The sequence below is a fragment of the Neopelma chrysocephalum genome, unplaced genomic scaffold (genome assembly GCF_003984885.1).
Source record: "Neopelma chrysocephalum unplaced genomic scaffold, ASM398488v2 Primary Assembly neopelma1_88, whole genome shotgun sequence".
In the NCBI taxonomy this organism is placed as follows: Eukaryota; Metazoa; Chordata; class Aves; order Passeriformes; family Pipridae; genus Neopelma; species Neopelma chrysocephalum.
In genome coordinates this window covers 51,980-71,336 of record NW_020897750.1, presented here as the reverse complement: position 1 = coordinate 71,336, position 19,357 = coordinate 51,980, and the positions used below count along the sequence as shown (strand labels likewise).

The window sequence follows — 19,357 nt, the reverse complement described above, 5'->3', positions numbered from 1 at the left end:
CGAGGCCTCACGAGGGCAGAGCAGAGGGACGCATCCACCTCCCTCCGCCTCCAGCCCGAGTAGCGCTGCAGCCTTTCGCTGGCTAAAGAAACCCCACCAAAACCTCCCCTCCCCCGTAAGAAAATTAAACCCTTTCTTAACCTTCTTCCTCCATGTTTATTACTCTGTTGTTGAAAAGACTTGTGAGACTTGTTTTAAATTTAACCCTGATTAAAGCCAATTAAAATGACATCAAACTTCCCTCTCCCCCCCAACCCAAACTGGTGAAAATCTAACAATTTAGATCCTTATTTCAAGTCTCTAAAGTCTTGAAGTTTTCAGGTGTTCAACTGTTCCTCTGCTGAGCATTTCATGACAGGGTTAGGAGAAGGTTTGCTCTGCTTCTGGAGACAGCACCTTCCCCCCCAAGGCCCTGCTCTGCTATGAAAGGTGACACAGGAAAAAACCTGTGAAATTAAAATTCCCTTTTCCTTCTAGCCAGTCTGCCACTGGACCTGCATTCAAAGGGGTTGGCTGGAGCTCTTGAGAGCGGCAGCAACCCTGTCTCAGCCCTGCTGGATGCAGGATGCTCCTCAGCTTCTGATCCCATGGGCACTCTTGGGTGTGGGGAGGACGGTGGCAATTTATCCAACACTGCGGATAGCATAAGGATATCTTCAGATCATGCTCTATGTGAGGAGGTTCATTTCTTACAAAAATTTCTCTGTTATTCCAACTGTTGCTTTTAGGTAATTGTCAAAGTGTTGAGAGTTTAAGGATGTTTGGGGATGACTCTCCCATTTTTCTCAGTCCTGTGTCTGGGAATTGACAGAAACTCATTTCAGTCATCATATTCACATCCTTCATTCCTCATATTCGTTGCTGGTTTGGGGTACTTAATTATTCATAGATTAAATATATATTTGGAATTGCTCTAGCATCTTAACATTTGTATATCAAGCATTAAATCTCCTTTAGGATTTTTTTTTTTAATCTAAGCCTCTGCCCTTTGGATCCAAGATTTTTGGAAAGCAAGAGCGTTCAGGCTGAGATGAAGTACAACTGGGTTTGCTGGAGTATGAAACATCCCATATATTAAGGCAGGGACCCTGTCCAGGTGCAGCTGAGGTTGGCTGAGTGGAACCAGCCCCACTTGTATTGGGATCAAGTCCCACTTGTATTTCAGGGTGGGACTGGATGGCTTTTAGCAGGATTGTGTTATTAGGAGTAAGGGAGGAGAGAGCACTGAGGAAAAGGAGGGGTAGCTTTTAGTAAGTTGAACATTTGAAGGCTATCAGGCTTGATCTTCCTCATTGCTGCTAAGGATCACAGCAGGGGGCTGAAAAAATGTTTGTTGTAAGACACAACACTTTTTAACTAAAGCCACTATTGAAAATACTCATCACTCGGTGGTGGAAGGGAGGGAAATCTCTTGCCCCTTCTCTGTGCATCCCACAAAAGCTGCAAAGGCCAATACCTGTTCTATCTCCTTCCATGTGGACCAGCTTTAAAGCAAGGGGTAAGACCTCTGAAACACCCCTTACCTTTCCATTTCATGAAGGAAGAAGTTTACATCTATTAACTTCCAAAAATAAAAGGTTAATTATAGCCAACAGTGTAAACTAAGCCCAGATTGAGCTGGCTTCTATATTAATCACCCTGGAAAAGCAGCATTGGGATTTTCACTGATGGCTATGGTTTGCCACCATTTTTTGTCAGGAGAAAGCAACACATAAATGAGAAATGCATGGTTCACTGGCCAGAGGTTTTGAGCTCTGTACTCTCCCAAATCAGGGGTACCCTGGAGATCAGAGCAAGGGTCATAAAGTAATTTAAGAAGGTGAATGTAGTATAAGATGTCATATACAGACATAGACTGCTGCAGGGTGATCACTGATGACAAGAAAATGTACAATGACAAGAAAACCCACTTGCCACCCCAGCTGGGTTGGTACTGCTTCTCACTCTTTGACTCACTAATAACTAAAATGATTTTGAGCTGTGGGTAGACAAACAACTGGACTCCACAAGGCAACAGAGGTCCAGCAACTAGCTCGGTCCTTCAGGCCCATGACCGTGGCTGTGTTTGCCCACAGGCGCCTGCCCATGGGCAAGTTGGTTTTGCTGCCAGGGGGACCCAAGTGAAAGAGGGCTGCATCATCCTCTCAGGCTTCCAGGGACATATGGTGGGTTATTGATGGGAGGGAGCGTGACACCTGACTCCCCACACAGCTCAGCACAGGGATAGGATTGCACTCCCCAAAGCAGCCCTGCATAGCAGTTCTTCTAAATCCACCATAAGGATGCAGGGAAATAGGCAAGGATTACCAAAAGAAGCCCCCAAAAGATGATAATATTGACTTATAATAATTTTCACTAGTCCCACTGAGAATTGCATTGCAATTCATGTGTCAAATTGTGCCTTTGCTTGACTATAGCAATGGTTGTGACCTCAGAACACATTTCCCAGTCTCTTCACGGGGAAGTGCTGGTGGATGGTCTATTAGAGAAATACATATTGAGACAGTTTGGATTAAGTAAAAACATTTTTGAAGCCCTTCATGGGAGGCAGTAGTGAGTGGCTTGTTCTGCAGAAGAAAAACTCAGGTAGGTTTCTTATTGCTGGGACTGATTTGCCCCCTTTTCAATGGCACTAAGTGCTTCTCTTGGCAAAGGATGGAGGTTTTGGAGCATCTTCCATCCTCCAAAAATCTGAATGTGCTCAGGGCCCCTGCAGTTGCCCAGGTTTGGCTGTCAGCTTAGCAGGAAGGCTGAGCACCGGGAGGAGGGGTTTGCTGGGGTCTGAGTGGTATTTCAGTCCATCTTAGTCCCTGCTCCTTGGCACGGGATGATGGCACTGAGTAACTACAGGAGGTGAGGGGAAAAATCATTATTGTTCTATAGCCGTGTTCCTCTTCTTTTGAGAGGTACTGCTTTCAGCTGCTCCATCAGGCAGCCTGGTTTTGCCCTCTTCTGAAAAAACATGGTGTTATAAGGGGGACCTGTGTCTCTCCGGGCTGCCCCCACACAGCCGTGAAAGTATCTGCGCACTGAGCAGAGCTATTGGTGATGGGCACCACCTGGCCTGCTCTGCACAGTCAGTGTCGAGCTCTGTACCTTGTTGCCAAAACTGGCAGAAATACGACTGCTCAGAGAGAGTTTTGAGTCTTTAAGCAGCAAAGGTATTTATTTTGAGCAACATTGGGGTGCTAGCCAGCTAGCGCTGGACAAACTAGCTCCGAAGTTCTCAGTGAAAACCAGGTAATTTATACAGTTTTCATGAGTGATTACAACATCTATACATGCATATTCATTTAATTTCACAATCTAATTATCATATTTATAATAGGCGAAGTCTAGGCAGAACTTGAGATGGAGCTGTCCTTTTTAGGGAGTCCTCTGGTGGTCATTCCAATCCTTCAATCTCAAGAGGGTCCTCTTTGTCATGAACTTTTCAACTTTTCCTGACTACGTACTGGGAGCTTGCGAAAACCCCCCTGATTCAGCTCACTTATCTCCCCGGATGTCCATTCTATGTAATTCATGACTACTAAGTTGTCCTTTCTGTTATCTTTTCATTAGTACAGAACATACGCAGGCAGAGCTCTCGGAACAGGGTACCACTTGTCCCTTAACATTAATGTTGCATTCCTCAGAGCAAGGGTCTGTAACATCCCCTCAGAATAGAATTCCAGCATCTCAGAACTCTTGCTCAGTTTCAACCTAAAAACATACAGTTCAAAACTTCTTTTTAAGCTCAATGCTAAAGGTTGGTGCCCAACACCCTGTTTGCGGTACCCAGCTTCTAAACCTGTAAAAGATGCCATTTGGACTGATGCTTGCCCCTTCAAATGGTTCCTCAAAGCTCATCACTGTTTTCTAGACTTCTTTTAAGAAGCATTTTTGCAGTTCTTTGCAACTTCGCTGGCCTGAAACAGTAGCATGATAGTGAAATTGGGCAGATCACAACCCTGGAAGAGGTAAGAAGGCTTCCTCAAGGGGTTTAATACGCAAAGGCTGAGTTCAGCAGGTTTCCTCAATGACGATGCTGCTCCAAGATACATCACTGGAAAACCTGTGCAGCTGTGTGTGCTTTGGGCAAAGGACCTGACCTGAGCCTTGCCCAGCTGGCCTGCTGTGGTAATCCCCGAGCAGGGGTCACAGATCAACCTCCCCTCATCTGGCTCACTTGACTCACAGGGGACCTGATGACTTTTTCATCCAGCACCTGCTTTTTCCAGTACTGCTGCATGTGCCAGCATATATGCAAAACCAATGTTAAGAGAAATCCACTTTTGCAAAATCTCAGGGGTTTTCACTGCCACAGGTGCTAAAGAAAACCCTCAGCACCTCATGTGTGAGGGCTTTTAGGCTCCAGAAAGCAGAGATAGCACACAGTAATGGCTGTTTCTTCTCTAAGCGTGACATTTACCTGAATAAACAACCACCCATACTCACCTGGCCACATCCCCACAATTAGCATTTGTAAGAGTAGCTGGGATTTTTAGGGACAATATCTTTTTTGCTCTGTACCCACAGAAAGTACTTATCACTCTTCACTCCCCACTTTGATCCAATACTCCAGGAAAACCTTTTCCCTGGAAAACTCGCAGTTTTTCTGTTCAGTGGCCACTTGTGCTATTTGCCAGGTGAGTTTGGAAGAGCAGAGCCAGGCACCTTGGTGGTGGTGAGGAGAGGGTTCAGAGTGAGCATGCCAAAATGCTGTGTGCCCCTGGGTATAGAGCCAGAAATTCAGGCACAGAAATTCCAGGTGCTTTAACAGTAACTGTGCAAGGAGGTAATGCTGGTTTGTAGCTGTATGCCATTTATACCTGAACTAGCCTGTTTTATACCTGACCTTGCCATTCAGGCAAGCAGGGAAGCAATGGGGCAAGAGGGCAGCAGTGCCAATCAGGCAGAGCTGGGCATCATTCAACAGGCACAAAACATTCCCACCAAAAGGCTTTTTATTCCACTAGATGGTGCCCAGACCTTGCTTAGGGATATTGCTTAATCATGTGGACAAGGATGTGGTCGGGACTGATGATGGAGGTCACTGGGAACTACACCTGGGTCCCCATGGGGCTGCAAACCCACCAGTTCCAGCCCTGCCAGTGTTAAGACCCCAAAAGCACCCTCTTCATATGCCAGGCAATCCTGCTGAGCCTGAGTTCCCCGGAATATTGCCATAGCTCATCAGACTTGGGGTGTGATGTGCTGTGGCAATTCCGGGAGTGAGTCACCCAGCCCAGTCTATGAGCAGCCCTGTAGCCCCTTTCACTGTGAGCCAGATGGGCCAGCACAGAGGGTCCCTGAGCCTTTGGAGGTCTTCTGGATGCTGCCCTGAACCTGGGAAGCTTCAGGCAAACCCCTGCCACAGACTGCCTCAGTCTCCATGTCCCTGCAGCGCTGGCACCAGGCTACCTGGGCTGGCTCCACTGGGGGCACCAGGGCCTGGTGCCCTGGTGGAGGCAGAGTGGGCACATGCAATTTTTGATCCTTTCTACTGGAGACCGTGAGCTGTAGCAAAGCAGAGCTCTGAGAGCTGATGCTAACTGACAGCACCAGTGAGATACATGGTGTTATCCTGGTCCTGATGGTTCCAGCATCAATCAACCATGCATGATCCCTGAGACCCAAGTGGCCCAGAGAAGCTGCGGATGCTCCATTCCTGTAAGCGTTCAAGGCCAGATGGAGCCCTGAGCAACCTGATCTAGTGGGTGGCATCCCTGCCTATGGCAGGGGAGTTAGAACCAGATGATCTTTAAGGTCCCTTCTAACCTAAACCATTCTGTTATTCTATGGCCCAAAACAGGATCTGCCACTTCCCTGTGTGCAGTTGTGCAGAGGGCAGGGGAACAGGCACTTTGTGGGTACCTCACTGACATCGTGGCTGCTCCCACCCCCTCCCTGCATGGGCACAGCGCTGGTGGGGAGTCCCCTCAGCACGTGCTGAGGCAGCACCTCTCCCCCTCAAGGCTAAGCACCAGTCCCACTGTGCCACTCACTCCAGCGCGCTGCCGAACATGCCTGTTTTAGCAGCTTCTTGGACAGAAAAAGCAACCTGCAATTGCATAAACAGTGATTAACTTCAGGCACCACTGACAGCATGGCTCCAGCGTGTCGAAGCCCAGCCTGGCTTGTGTGCGGGGGCCAGCGGTGGGAATGGCGGCAGGAATGGCGGCAACACGGCCAGAGTGTTACGCTGCTGCTGGAAGGACAGTGTGGCCAGCAAATGGTCAGTGTTCCAGAGGGCTCAGTGGGGATTTCTCTCTGCAGGAGATGGATGAGCCCAGGGGGGTGATGCTCTTGTGGGGCTCCCCAGCAAGCCCTAACTGCCCAGAGAGGCAAGTGGCCCTGGGCAGGATATGGTGGGGTTTGATACCCCAAGGGAGGGATGTGCAGGGCTTGTTGGCCAGATTGCAGTCCCACAGGGGCTGCTGGGCCAGGGATGTGCTGTGGCCAGAAATCTCCTTATGCCCAGGGACCAGCACCACCTCCAGCATTTTGCTTGTGGCAGAGCAGCTGCCTGAAGTCCCGCTGCAAACACCAGAGTTAGGAGATCCTCAGGTGCAGAAATGCCTTTATTTCTCCAGTAGGCTGGAAGTGAAACCACAAGGACAGAGGCTTTTTCTCACTGTTTCTTTACTTGCTTCACATCAGTGCACAAACAGCGCTACCCTATGCCGTGTAGCATGACTGCTGTTACATAGCTGTCTAGCACAGCAAACCCATGCATCCCTGCTGCAGCACCACATGTAGCCTCCCTCAAATTAACAGCAGATTACATGAACCAGTGATTTTTGGCTCCTGGGCTGTGAAGCACCACTTGCCCCCCGGCAACGTGCCCCTCACCCAGGCAAGAGCAGAGGCCACAGCGGGGATGCCAAGGGGGGGAACACAACATGTGGGACTCCCCAGCTCCACTGCTGGAGCTCGCCGGGGTGAATACCGACAGCCCCTCAGAGAGATCCCTGGATCCAGCGGCCATGGGGGTGCCCTGGGGATCCCCACCCTGAGGGCCGAAGTCCTCTTTGTCCACTGTCACTGTGGGTGTCCTGCTCCCCCTCAGACGACTGGCTGCTGTCAGGACTCCCAAGGCCTGTGTAGGGGCCATGGGGGCCACCCTCTGCCCTGCCGAGGGTGTAAAAAGCCCGCTCGCGGACATGAAGCTCATCGGCACGCTTCACCTGGTCCACCTGTCTGCTGTGGCCCAGCGCTGAGAACATCCCTGGTGCCCCAGTCCTCAGCCTTCTGCTGTGGTGCCCGGGGAGGCGGCCACCCTCAGCTCCTGACACTGCTGCCCCAGTCTCACCACCTCGCCCCCTCTCCCGGCCCTTGCCTGCTGCCATGCTGCCCACGTCTTGCCGTGCCTGTGGAGTAGGGCTGCCCCCTGCTTTGGTGGCATGCGACCTACCCCCGGCATCGCCACCATGGCTGCCAGCCTTTGTCTGGGCCCTGCTCGATGCCTGGCTGCTGGCTTTCCCACTTGGGGATGGTGGTTTGTCTGTCCTGGGTGTCTTGTCCAGCCCTGCTCCCCCTGGCCAGACCCTCACCCCTGCCCCAGGCCATCCCTCCCCACGGGGCTTTGGGGTGGCTGGTCTCACTTCCCCACTCCCTCCTTTCCCCACCACGGTGCTCCTGCCTGCCTCACGGCTGCTGGCTGTCACTGAGGAGGTGGTGCAGTCCCCCTCACTCACCCCAGGGGAGGCCGTGGTAGTGGCCAGGCGGACGCTGGCTCCTTCAGCTGGGACAGTGGCCAGATGGATGCTGGCTCTTTCAGCTGGGACAGTGGCGGTGGCCTCCTCATCACCCCCCTGTTGGGGGGTCGTGGTAGCCAGATGATCTGGCTTCCCCTTGAACGTCTGCCCCTCACCTCTCACCTCATCATCATCTTTCCCACGGATGCTGGCAAGCGTGGGGACAGTGACGTCACCACCAGTGACTCTCCAGGGGACAGGGGTCACTAGTCCTTCCCCATAACCACCAATGGTGGTGGCACCTTCCTCATCCTCTCCTGTGGGACGTGCATCCCTGAGTCTGCTGGTGACGCTGTCCCCATGGCTTGGGGTGGCTGTGGTGGCCAGTCCTTGAGGCTGCCTGCGAGCAGGGGTGCTGTCATCGTCACCACTGTCAGGTGCTGCCGTGACACCCAGCCTGGGAAGGGGCCTGCTGGTTCCCACAGTGGTGATGCTGTCATCCTCGCTGCCCACAGTGGCACCGGCCTGGGTGGTTTCTTGCTCCCCCACGTGGATATTGGCCTTCTCAATGAAGATGTTGACCTCATCATCCTTGCCTGGAGAGACTTGAGTGAAGCTGGTGGTCCTCGCTGTGCTGCCCAGGTTCCCACGGGTGATGGTGACACTGCCCGAGTCGGGGATGTAAGTGTATTCATCCACACCTGTGGCATCAACTTGGACATCCTCTGTCTTCTCAGTGACGGAGGCAAGAGCAACACCCCCCGTTCCTGTGCCTCGCATGACACCCTCCTGCCCTTGGCCAGAGACAGTGGACTCACCGCTGCCCCCATCCCCTGCTCCTCCAGTGACAGGGGCCCTCTCCCTCCCATCTGTCATCGCCCCCTCTGCAGGAACCACTCTGGGGGCACCAACATCCTTGTCCTCACTCCTGATACGGGACCTGTTCCCCACCACAACCTCACTGGGCTGTTTACCCTGAGGGATAATGGGAACATCACCATCAACTTCAACCACCAAATCCAGATTGCCGCTGCCCTCTGAGCTGGACGGGGTGGGACCTGCAACGCCGACACCACTGCGCGCTCGCGTGCCAGTGCCAGGGTGAGGACTGGGAGCATCCCTGCCAGCACCCGGGGTGCTGCGGTTTTCTGGCCTGAGGACAATCACATTCTCTATTGCTTCAGTGCTGCTATTGTCACTGTGCTCTGGGGTTGTCCTGGCCTCTGGCAGCTCCCGCTTGGCATTGTCCTCATCCAGCCGGCGGCTGGGGATGATACTCTGGCGGTCAGGCTCTTCTTTCTGTGCAGTACACACAAGGGAGAGGTCAGGGCCAGCCCTGGTGACAGACGGCTGCTTGGGGCCCTGCAGCCAAGCCAGGGTCCCGCCGTGCCACCTGGCTGCCTCCTCACCTTTATCTGCGTCTGGTTTCTCCGCGTTGAGAACGAGTAGACGTATTTGAAAACGTAGAAGCCATGCTTGGCATTGCAGCCTTTCAGAAGTATCTAGTGGGGAAGAAAACAACCAAACCTCACAGTTTTCTTATGAAATGGATTGGCAGGATCTTCCCTTGCTGTGCATGGCATTGAAGCAGCATCCCAACAGTACCCACTGAGACCCCAGGACAGGCAGGAGCTCTCACCACCTCATGGCCACCAGCATAGGCAGAGATCTGGGCAGGATGCATGTTCTCATATCCTGGGCTCTGGCGGTTTTGTTTTCCCTTGGGCTTATTTTCTGCCTGTGCTTGCTTTCAGGAGCTATGAGTTTGGATTTTTTTGCAAGGTGGCTTGAGGCTTGAATAAACAACCTGGTTGATGGTCCCATCAGACATGAGTTAAGGGACTGATGGCAATCAAGCTACTGGAAGGACAGCAACTGGTTTCCAATAGGGAAAGCCAGGCATTTTCTTCCATACTACTCATTTGAATTATGATACTGATGCATTTTACACCAAAACACTTTGAAAAAACCCTGTAGCAATTGGGCCTGAGACTTTTACACCCTCACCTGTGGGTTCACCAAGCATTTGTGCTCTGGGGCTGGGCAGGGGCAGAGGAGCCCCTTGGGGAGGAAGCCCTTCCCTCACCTGAGCATGTCACACCTTTCCCCACCCCTGCTCTTGGTAAGAGCTGTTCAGATGCAAAGACGCTGCTGGTCTCTTTCTCCATGGCTCACTGGGGCTACCCTCCAAAAGCAACTGTTTCTCCCTGCGCCTCTGGTGCAGGGCACCCCATGGGGTCTGGATGAGGCAGGGGGGTACATACCCGGTGCTGTCCCACACAGTTCCCAGAAGCTCTCCCAGACAGCGGGGGTGGCACCTGTGGGCAGCAAAACACAGGCAAGAGCTGAGGCATCAAACACTGCCCCAGCATCCAGGTGGCTCCCAATCCCCACTGCTGGCCACCCACCCTGCCCAGCATGATAGACATGCCAGAGTGTTCAGGGAAGGGTGGGAGAACTGTATTAATAAGCCGATAAATTCCCAGGCACTACTTGGGGTGCTGGCTTAAAGGCAGCAATAATAGGAAAGGTCTAAACCCCATTTCCAGGGTCTGAAAAGTATTGCAAATTCTGCTACAACATGATTAGTAGTATTAGTAGCATTGCACACTACTTTTCATAGGGTATTGTTGGTCTACAAATACCCTTTCTGTAAGTCTGCTGCAGAGTATTTTATTGCAGAGCAGTTTTAATACACGGCACCACTGCTCACACCACGGTGCTCCAACTCACTGCTGGCGTCTGTGATGGGAGCCTGGAGCTTGTTAGCTGGTGGTGTTTCCCAGTGTTTACTTGCCAACTGTGCAGCAACCTCTGTGCTCTCAAAGCCAGGTTTCCGTACATGCTTGCAGGCTTACAGCTCTCCCTGATTATCCTGTCATCTTTTGGAACATATTGGCCATCCCTGCATCTCTCAGGCTTGGGGCACTTGGTGATGGGAGCATCCTGTGAGTCCCACCAAGCCATTTCAGGTCTTCCCTACATGCCAGAGGGGGAGACAGGCCCATGGAGGGGAGTTCCCTTTGATCTCAGCAAAATTAGTCACTGAAACATCCCAAGTCCAGCTGAAAGGGGTAGAAACATGCCCCAGAGTGTTAAATAATCCCAGGTTATTCCATTGTTTATGAACAGTATCAAAGACTGGATTACAGCCCTGATTAAGTAGCAGGGTATTAACTTCTGTGCGCCTATCTGAAAAGCAAATCTGCACTGATTTATTGCCTTCCTCTGTGCTGCCCTACTACAGACCTGGTTGTGCAAGCTTGCCCTGGGGGCTAAAAGACACATAGCAGGGTCCAGCCCTCAGAGAAGATGTGATTTCCCTCCTCCTTACCTGCCAAAAAAGCAAGCCTTTTCTAGGAGCAGACTTTCGCTCCAGCTGTGTATTTAGTGTGTTGAGCAACAATTGTGCAGGACAAAAATGGCTGCTGTTTTATTTATCTTAGTTTGCCCTTTGTTTTAGTTATATCAGTCAAATTTTCACATTAGGAGACCTGGAAAGCATCTGCAGGTGCCCCTCTGACCCCTGTTACCCACATGGGTAAGATAAGCATCCTTTCTGCACCTCAGTTTTGTGGCTCCACTCAGGCTACTTCCAAGCCAAAAGCACCTGGCAGATCCCAAATCCACACAAATCAAGGCAAAGAGTTATAGCCACCCAGACTGGCTCTTGCACAATGCCCTGATTGCTAAGCTGAAGGGACATGCTCAGCCACATCAATGCTAATACATATTTTTTCCTGCTGGGTTCACCTCTGCGGTAGCACCTCAGTCCCCTCCCCAAGGACCAGAGGTGTTACACGCAAGTACAACCCATGTTTCCTGATGCTGAAAGCATGCCAGGGTGCACTGGATTCAGCAGCATGCTGGCAATCCAGGGAGAGCCATACTTACAGGTGTTGAGAGAGCTGTGCTGAGCAGGCACAGGCACAGGCAGACCAGGGCTGTTTTCATCTTGGGCTGCTCCTGGGGGCACAAAGCGAAGCATCACTGGAGTTTGTCTTCCTAGGACTTGTGGTCCCCAATGATCCTGGTTAGCAGCAACCTAAAAGCTCCTGATATCCCAAAGCCCCCATGGCAGCAAGGTTTTCCAGCAAACCCTGCTTTCCCCAGCTTTGTGGTGGCCTCTGATATCACCCTGCCCCTCTGCATTCCTTGCAGCAAAGGTGATGCTCTCGCCATGTGCAGAGGGCAGGGCCAGCAGCACTGAGTCGGTGCTCTGATATCAGGTACTTCCTAACTCCCTCTGTCAAAGCAGCTTGCGTGGGTATTTGCAATAAATGACCCCCAAAGCCACTGCAGACTAAGCTGTTCAGTCATAAGTCTGAATTCAGGAACTTGCAGGCTCTTTTCAACAACACTGATAAATGGCAGGAGGCAATAGCTCAGTTGGTCAGTAATTCTCATTTCACCCAACTAGCCTGGCTTGGGCTTGCAGGTCCATCCCGGACTCTATATTCAGCCATAAAAGCATTGCTACAGGAAACACCAGAAGGAAATTCATGCACAAGGATCAGCAGTACAAAGCAGTGTAGGCTCAAGAGATATGCGCAGCCGAGCATTGGGATGTTCCCGTCCCCACTGTTTGCCTGGAGTGAAAGCAGGAGAAGCCCTGTTCAAGGAAGGCAGAGGTGAAGGGCTAGGGAGAGACAGGGCAGAAAACTAGGTAAAAAGATTACCTTTCCCTGTTGGAGGCAGATCCCAGTGGCAGACCATGGAGCGTATGCCCACTTTGCTGAAATTTAAAGTTGGCCCCAGGTGCGCAGAGCCAATCAGCTCCTGCCCAGGGACATTTGTCAGCACTGGCAGCACCCGCAGATAACCAGGGGGAGTAATTTCCAGCTAAAAATGTGTTTGTGGTGAAAGACAGCTATCAAATGTTCCACCTGGCTGGATAAACAGAAAGCACAGTTTATAAATATCTGTTCTGAAGGCGAAATTGCTCGATGATTAGCGTAGATCTTAGTGTGGCACACAGCCAGCTTGGTTATTGATAAGAGGGTGTGCAGTGGATCTTGGCATGCTCACTGTGACTGACATGGGAAAGCCAGCAGGGCTGCAGAAAGGGAAGGGCAATATCCTGAGCCAGGCCTGGTCCTGGGCATGACTGTACATTGCAGGGCAGCATTGGCCAAGCTGAGAGCTACCACCATGCCGTAGCTTCTGACGCTTGTTTTTGGGTTTCAACCTCAACACCTCTGAGCTAAACCTGTGCAAGTACAAAATAGCAGAGTGGCAAAAAATGAAAAAAAAGGTATTTGTCCATGCACTTCTTGCACAGGTCCTTTCGAGCCCACCTTTGCTATGGAAAGGTGCTACAAAGATGTGCATGATGTACATACCCTTCTCCTCCCCGCCTCAAGTTTTGGTGGCATTGCCAGTCACCTATACCCTTGCCAAGAAGGGTTCCTCCTGCTGCAGCCAGCCTGGCTCAGCTGCTCAATGTGGTGATGGTGACAGCAGCTCTCATCCCACTCTGCCCCAGCCCAAAACCTGGAAGCTTGCACAACTGCTGGATTAACACCAGAAAAGCTTAAACCATCAGCATCCAGCCTCAGGCAGGAGCAAATCTCAGAGCCAGCATGAAACTTGTCCTTGCCCTGGGAGCTGCAGCCAGATGCTGCCCCACAGGTACCAGAGCAGCCAGCCCGTGTGCCTTGGCTCAGGGCAGAGAGCTTTTGCCAGGTGCCTGGGGGGCTGACGCACACAGGACTGGGCTACGCGCCCTGTGGGAGTGGGACCCGGCCCCTGGCAGCGCCGGGTCCCTTTGTCCATGCTGGTTGCCTGACGTCTTTGGGCACCCCCTGGGGATGTGGATGATGGGGCTCTCGTGTCCCTCCCACCAGCCATGAGGGCATGCAGGGCTCCCCAATGCCGCCATAGGGATTTGGCCCCAGGGGTGCTCACCCTGCAGGCAGCACCTCCTGCCTCCCCAGCATCTGCAGCCTGGCTTTGGCACAGAGAGGTAGTTTTGTACAATGCCCAGCAGTTTGCTGCTGTGAAACTGAACTCATTTTGCAGTCAGACCTACACTGGGAGCTGAATACAGGTTTCCTTTCTAGGAGTGAGTGCCATCATTATTCCCAAATGGTGGCACCTGCCTGGAATCCAGGCAAAGTCATTCTATCCCTATCTGTAGTGCTGATCCCTAACTACACAGGGACATGCTTCTGTTGGGAAGTAACTGTGAGCAGGGATCCTGGGGACTGCAAGCCAGGCATGCCCATCCCTGATGCTGGAGGCAAGTGGATGCATTGCTGTCACTAGGACAGCCCTACCTTGCCCTGGGGATGAGGCTATGTGACAGGGACATTTTGGGCTGCAGTACTGGTGTTCAACACACGCATCCAAAGTGCCCAGCCTTTTACCTGCGTGCCTGGCGCAGGGATGCAGAAGCAAAGCCCTCATTGCAGGGGCATACATCTACAGCTAGTGATGCACAGAAAGAGAAGTTAGTGTCTTTACCTCTATTAACATTGCCTACTGTGTGGTCAGGCCATGGGAGGCATGCTACCAAGGAACGGAGCATGTGGTAAAGTTATCACTGGAAATTCATGTCAACTCTACATAAAACATGGCTGTAAACCCAGAGCAGTGATGCTAAAAGTGCCCTTTCATTTTTCAGAGGGGACTCTACGGAGGCTCTCCAGGTTAGCCTTTCTGTTCCTCCTTCCTTTCATGTGCATCTGAGCTGGAATAACAAGATTCAACCCTGAGCAGAACGAGCACCTCAGCCCACCAAGCACTGTGCTGCCCCACTGATCCCAGCAAATTTGGCAGCAAGCCTTTCATCACCAACAAGCTCAGTTCGGTTGCTTTATTTCATTTCACTTTGCAAGATACAAAAAAAAAAAAAAAAAGCCTGGGACGGAGCCAGTGTGCGTGGCAAGCTGCCTGGCGTCCCCTCTGGCGTGCAGTGGCTGCAGTGAGCCTTCAGATGCACCTTCCTGAGTGGCATGGGCAGGCGGGGGGCAGCACCAGGGATGCCCCCCGACCTGTTCACTGGCTGTAGTAGTAATCCTGGCCATACACGTCGTAGCCGTGCCCTTTGTAGTAGCCGTACTCGTCCTCGTAGGCCCGGTAGCTGTCCCCACGGGCGTACTCATCCTGCTCCTCATACCCGCCCGCGGTGGTGCCCTCGTCCCCCCGGCTGTGGTCCCTGGCTGTCACATCGTAATCCCACAGCTCCCCAACTGTGGTGGCATCTGTGGTGGCGTCTGTGGGTCCCCCATCTCCCACAGTGGTTGCCTGGGTCAGCCCCTCTTCATTGGTGGTGCTGGCGATGGTGGTGGCTTCAGTTTCCTCCTCTTCCTCCTCCTCTTCCTCCTCTTCTTCTTCTTCTTCTTCCTCCTCCTCTTCCTCCTCTTCCTCAGCTGCACCAGTGCCCTCCTCAGCCACTGCAGTGCCATTGCCATGAGGTCCATCAGCCCCCTCAGTGGTGTTGGTGCTTGTGCCATTGATGCCATTCTCATTCTCATCTACTTCTTCCTCTTCCTCTTCCTCCTCCTCATTCTCGTCACTGTCTTCATTTTCAGAGTCTTCCCCCTTGCTGGCAGTTCCATGCCTGACTCCCTTCAGGATCCCTTGGCAGTCCTTGCCCTGGCAGGGGGAAGACAGCACAGCATTATTTGGGTGTCAGGAGGCTGCAGCTCCATGTGACAAGGGGCAGGCATGGGCACAGCTGAGCATCCCCCCCATGCCTTGCATGGCAGGACTGTCTGTTTGGGGTACTCCTTCCAACCCCAAGTTAATACCCAGAGCTTGGTCCAGCCATAGGTGTCTTGCACAGCAGCCCCCCAAGGCAGAAAGGGGGTGGAGGGCACCCATGGGTGCAAGCAAGCATGCAGTGAACATAACCCTCCCCCTGGGTGCTCCCCTCCAGCTCCCCAAACCACACCTGCTGGGGAGGTGCGACGTCTCCTCCCAGCCCACCTTGGCAGTCCACAGGGGCTGCTCCAGCAGGATGGCCAGCTGCCTTGGTGCCAGCATGAAATGGCTCCTGCAAGGACAGGGAGAGGACAGGGCAGGGGGTCAGCAGCAGGAGTGGAGCGCAGCCCTCCCAGCAGCGAGGGGGGCACGCAGCATCCCCACGCAGCATTTGGGCATTGCTCCGAGTTTCCTGCTTTCCCACGGGTCTTGTTCCAGACTGAAATGGAGAAGCTGCAGCAGGGCAGCCGGAGCTGTGCAATTAAGTGGTGGTGGCTGGAGTCGGGTGTTCCTATTCTGGCTACACATTTTGCTTTACAAAGCATCTAAAGGTTTTCTTTTGAAGTCATCTCTCCCAGTTTCCAGTAAACAAAGAAAGCCACAGGCACACTACACATGGACACACTGCACGTCATATGAGATGGTTAGTGAAAGCGTGATGGCTCAAAGCCAGGCACGAGCCTGAACCCCACCAGCAATCAGCCATCTAGCACTGCTTGGCCCCCGAGACCAGAGCGGGGCTCCCAGCAGTGTGCATGGCAGCGTGCATGGCAGCGTGCTCTGCTAAAAAAGGCAGTGGATATCCCAAATGCAAGCAGAGCCTGGAGCAACCACTCGTGGGGCAGCTCGCCCAGTGCCCAGCCTGGGAGGAGGAGCACGTTGCCACCAGCAAATGAACCCAGCCATGGCAGGGAGTCATGAGATCAGTGTCATCCCTCCCCTGGGCAATCCCTGCTGCTCATATGCCAAGACCAAGGACACTTACCCTGGCATTTTGGGCAAACTCAGACCTTAAAATACGGGTGCTCGTGATGCCAGAGAAAATCTAGGCTGTTTTCCTCTCCAGTGGGAGAGCCATCAAATCGCATGGTGCATCCAGCTGTGCCAACGGGAGAGATGCTCCCCATCTAGTAGCTGATATAATTGGTCTTTACATACCTATAACTGACCTCGGGGCCTTTCAGCACAATTTCTCTTGCTGACCAGCCCATGTAAGTATTCCTGCATGGGAACAGTCACTGCTCTGGTGCCTTGGAAAGGAAAGGGGCAGCCCCAAACAGCAGCTACATTCCTGCATAACTCTTAATTTCTTCCTGAGGATGCCCAATCCCAATACTGAAAGTTATCCCTAGAGATTGCAGTGGTAGGGAAGAGAAACAGGCAAAAAGGGGCAAATTGCAGAGAGGTGCTGGTGCTGGCAGAGGTGTCTGGGGGACAGGGGCCACCCCATACTGTACTCCAGCCCCAAAAAGGCCTCCAAAGGGGGTTTTAGTACCAGAGTCCCAGACTTTCATTAAATTATATATAAAAAAAGAAGAAAATAATAAAAGATGCGATTAGACCTGACACACGGGTTTCCAGGCATACCAGATCCTTCTTTCAAAGCACCCATGTGCTGGAGACCACTGGATTATTTTTGAACATTTGCAGCCCAGTGAGGCACAAGAGACCTTTGTAATCCCTTGCATTTAATTTTGAACCTGAGTGAGTCTCACAAATGCAGAGGTACCCAAGCTCATATTGGTCGAACAGACAGGAGATGCATTACCATCTGGACTGGTACAAATGGTCATTTCCCAATTTTCATCAGTTTGTGTCCCTCCCTCCACACACATAAGTGTGGAGCATAACTGTGTTTTCCATAGCAATCTTGTCAGCACTGTGGGGGCAGCACACCCTGAAAGAGGACGGTAAGAGGAGTTCCTAACAGTTCCTTGCATGAGCCTCCCTGCTTCTGCCTTTTGGCCTGTCTTGCTCCTTTCTGAGCCACTGAAAATGGAAACCCAGAGCATTTGTCTCAGTGTTGTTTGGTGCATGCCCTGCCCAGGAATAAAAAGGAAAGAAAAAAGGAAAAAAATCGACAGAAAATAATAAAATAAACCCTAGAGTAGAAAATCCAGTTGCATCCAGAGTGCAAGGCTGTGGGCGGTCAGCAGCCACAAATGCTGATGAGCAGAGACTACAAAACCAAAGAAAGTTCCAAATTCCCGTATTTGTTTTGCAGGCTGTTGGTTTGCCATACTCACCCCCCCTTCCTCCTCCTCCTCCGAGCCATCCCCCTCTTCCTCAGATGAGTCACTGCCCTAAGAAGAGGGAAAACCAAGTGGTAGGCGAGTTGGGTGGGTTTCTGCTGGCATCACAGTGCGAGGCTCTGTGCCCAGCCCCGCAGGCCAGGGGCAAAGAGGGCACAGGTCATGCCCCCCCAATCTCATTTGGGCCAATATCCCTGCATTTGGTGGGCGGCGAAGCATCGGCAACCCCTCCGAAGCACCCACCTGGTACCGTCGCTGTGGGGGATACACATAGACGTATCTGTACAGGTAATGCCGGTGCCTGTTCTTGAACACCTACCGGGAGAAGAAGGGGGTAAATCCCATCAGTCTGGGGGCTTGGGTACAGGAGCGACTGAAATGTGCTCTTCCTCAAGACCAGCACCATGTGGGACTGGGCGCGCAGGGTGGGGGGAGACCCTACCGCGTTTTCTTCCGAGTCATCCAACTTGGCTCGACGCAGCCAGCTCTTGACCTGGGGGAAAGGGTGGGTTGGCACAAGCCCCACACCAGCCCCAGCAAGGATGGGGTGTCCCCCCCTGCCTGGCACTCACCGAGAAGGCACACGCCATCCCCACCAGGCAGACAAAGACCAGGACTGTCCTCATGGCTGCTTTCTCTAGGAACAGTGAAACACATTGAGCGCTTGCTTTTCAGCCCCAAACTGTCTGTGTCTCTGTGTCCACATGGATGAGCAGGGAGAAGAAAGGCTGACCTCCAGCCACCTCTTGATGGGGTCTCCCAACCCCTCCACAGACCCAAATCCTTCCTTTATTTTTTTTTTTTCTCCATGAATACATCATTTTTCAAGAAGCCACAAAATAGCAGAAAAGTGAGTTTCACCACGTAGTAGATGCACTGCTTTCCCTGAGCAGGACTACTCACTCCTGCTTTCCCATTGCCTTTGAGGGAGGGGAGAAAGCCAAGCCCCACCAGAGATGTGACAGGAGCAACTGGGAGCACTGCCCACTGTGGCTGCCCTCCCACAGCCCTGAGGTCTGCTTGGACTCTGCCCAGGGAGCAATGCTGCTGGGAATTACACCACAGAGAGTTTAACCTCTCTGAGGAAAAATAAATAAGCAAACAAAGAAATTAATATAGTTGGCTTCTGCAGTCTGCCATTGACAAAAATAGCAGTGGCAAGACACTAAGGCAAGGAGCCCCCTGTAGGCATATCTGGGAGGGGGCTTGGCTCTGGGCAGGTCTAAGCTGCACACCCTAAGCACCAAATCCCAGCCTGCCCTCCCCCATCAAGGAGCAAGAGGACATCCAACCCTTCCTGCAGCGTCCCAGCCTTGCCCCAGGGAGGGATGCTCCCAGCATCCCCCCAGACTCAATAAGGCCCACTAACCTTCCTTTTTCCTAGCCTTCCTCTGTCTAAACCCACCATCAGCTGTGCTTGGGGGGAGTTGTTATTACATTCAGCTGTGCTTGAAGTTTACTCATCTTTGTTTAACTCAGGCTTGAAAATAAGTGACCTTCCCTGACTACGCAGCAAGGCTCTGGATACTCATCCCCTCCACCCAAGGGCTTCATGAAGCCACAGACCCAGAAAAGGACAAAAAGCAGCATCCAGCCCTGACAGCGAGCTGAGTCCCCCCATCCTCCCACAAAAAGCAGACAGCAGTGCACGAAAAGACTGGAAAAAGTCGCAGGAAGCTTACCCTGCCACAGCACCGACAGCTACCCACGGAGTCAGCT

The 19,357-nt window shown here is 52.4% G+C and overlaps 2 protein-coding genes and 1 long non-coding RNA gene across 3 annotated transcripts; all 3 read right to left on the bottom strand.

Moving 5' to 3' along the window:
* Positions 1–210: 210 nt before the first annotated feature.
* Positions 211–6,435, bottom strand: LOC113972039. The gene is made up of 3 exons (XR_003535746.1): positions 3,703–6,435; positions 694–3,096; positions 211–420 (listed from the first exon to the last, which is right to left on the bottom strand). It is a non-coding gene; the product is annotated as an uncharacterized LOC113972039 (long non-coding RNA).
* A 506-nt stretch (positions 6,436–6,941) lies between these two features.
* Positions 6,942–11,633, bottom strand: MEPE (matrix extracellular phosphoglycoprotein). The gene is made up of 4 exons (XM_027692671.1): positions 11,574–11,633; positions 9,944–9,997; positions 9,089–9,181; positions 6,942–8,978 (listed from the first exon to the last, which is right to left on the bottom strand). Exons 1-4 carry the CDS (start codon positions 11,631–11,633, stop codon positions 6,942–6,944), a joined length of 2,244 nt encoding a protein of 747 aa, XP_027548472.1.
* Positions 11,634–14,428: 2,795 nt separating this feature from the next.
* Positions 14,429–19,357, bottom strand: IBSP (integrin binding sialoprotein). The gene is made up of 7 exons (XM_027692672.1): positions 19,321–19,357; positions 18,211–18,275; positions 18,081–18,131; positions 17,882–17,953; positions 17,633–17,689; positions 15,577–15,678; positions 14,429–15,278 (listed from the first exon to the last, which is right to left on the bottom strand). The coding sequence occupies exons 2-7, from the start codon at positions 18,262–18,264 to the stop codon at positions 14,679–14,681; spliced, it is 936 nt and encodes a 311-aa protein (XP_027548473.1). The 5' UTR covers positions 18,265–18,275; positions 19,321–19,357; the 3' UTR covers positions 14,429–14,678.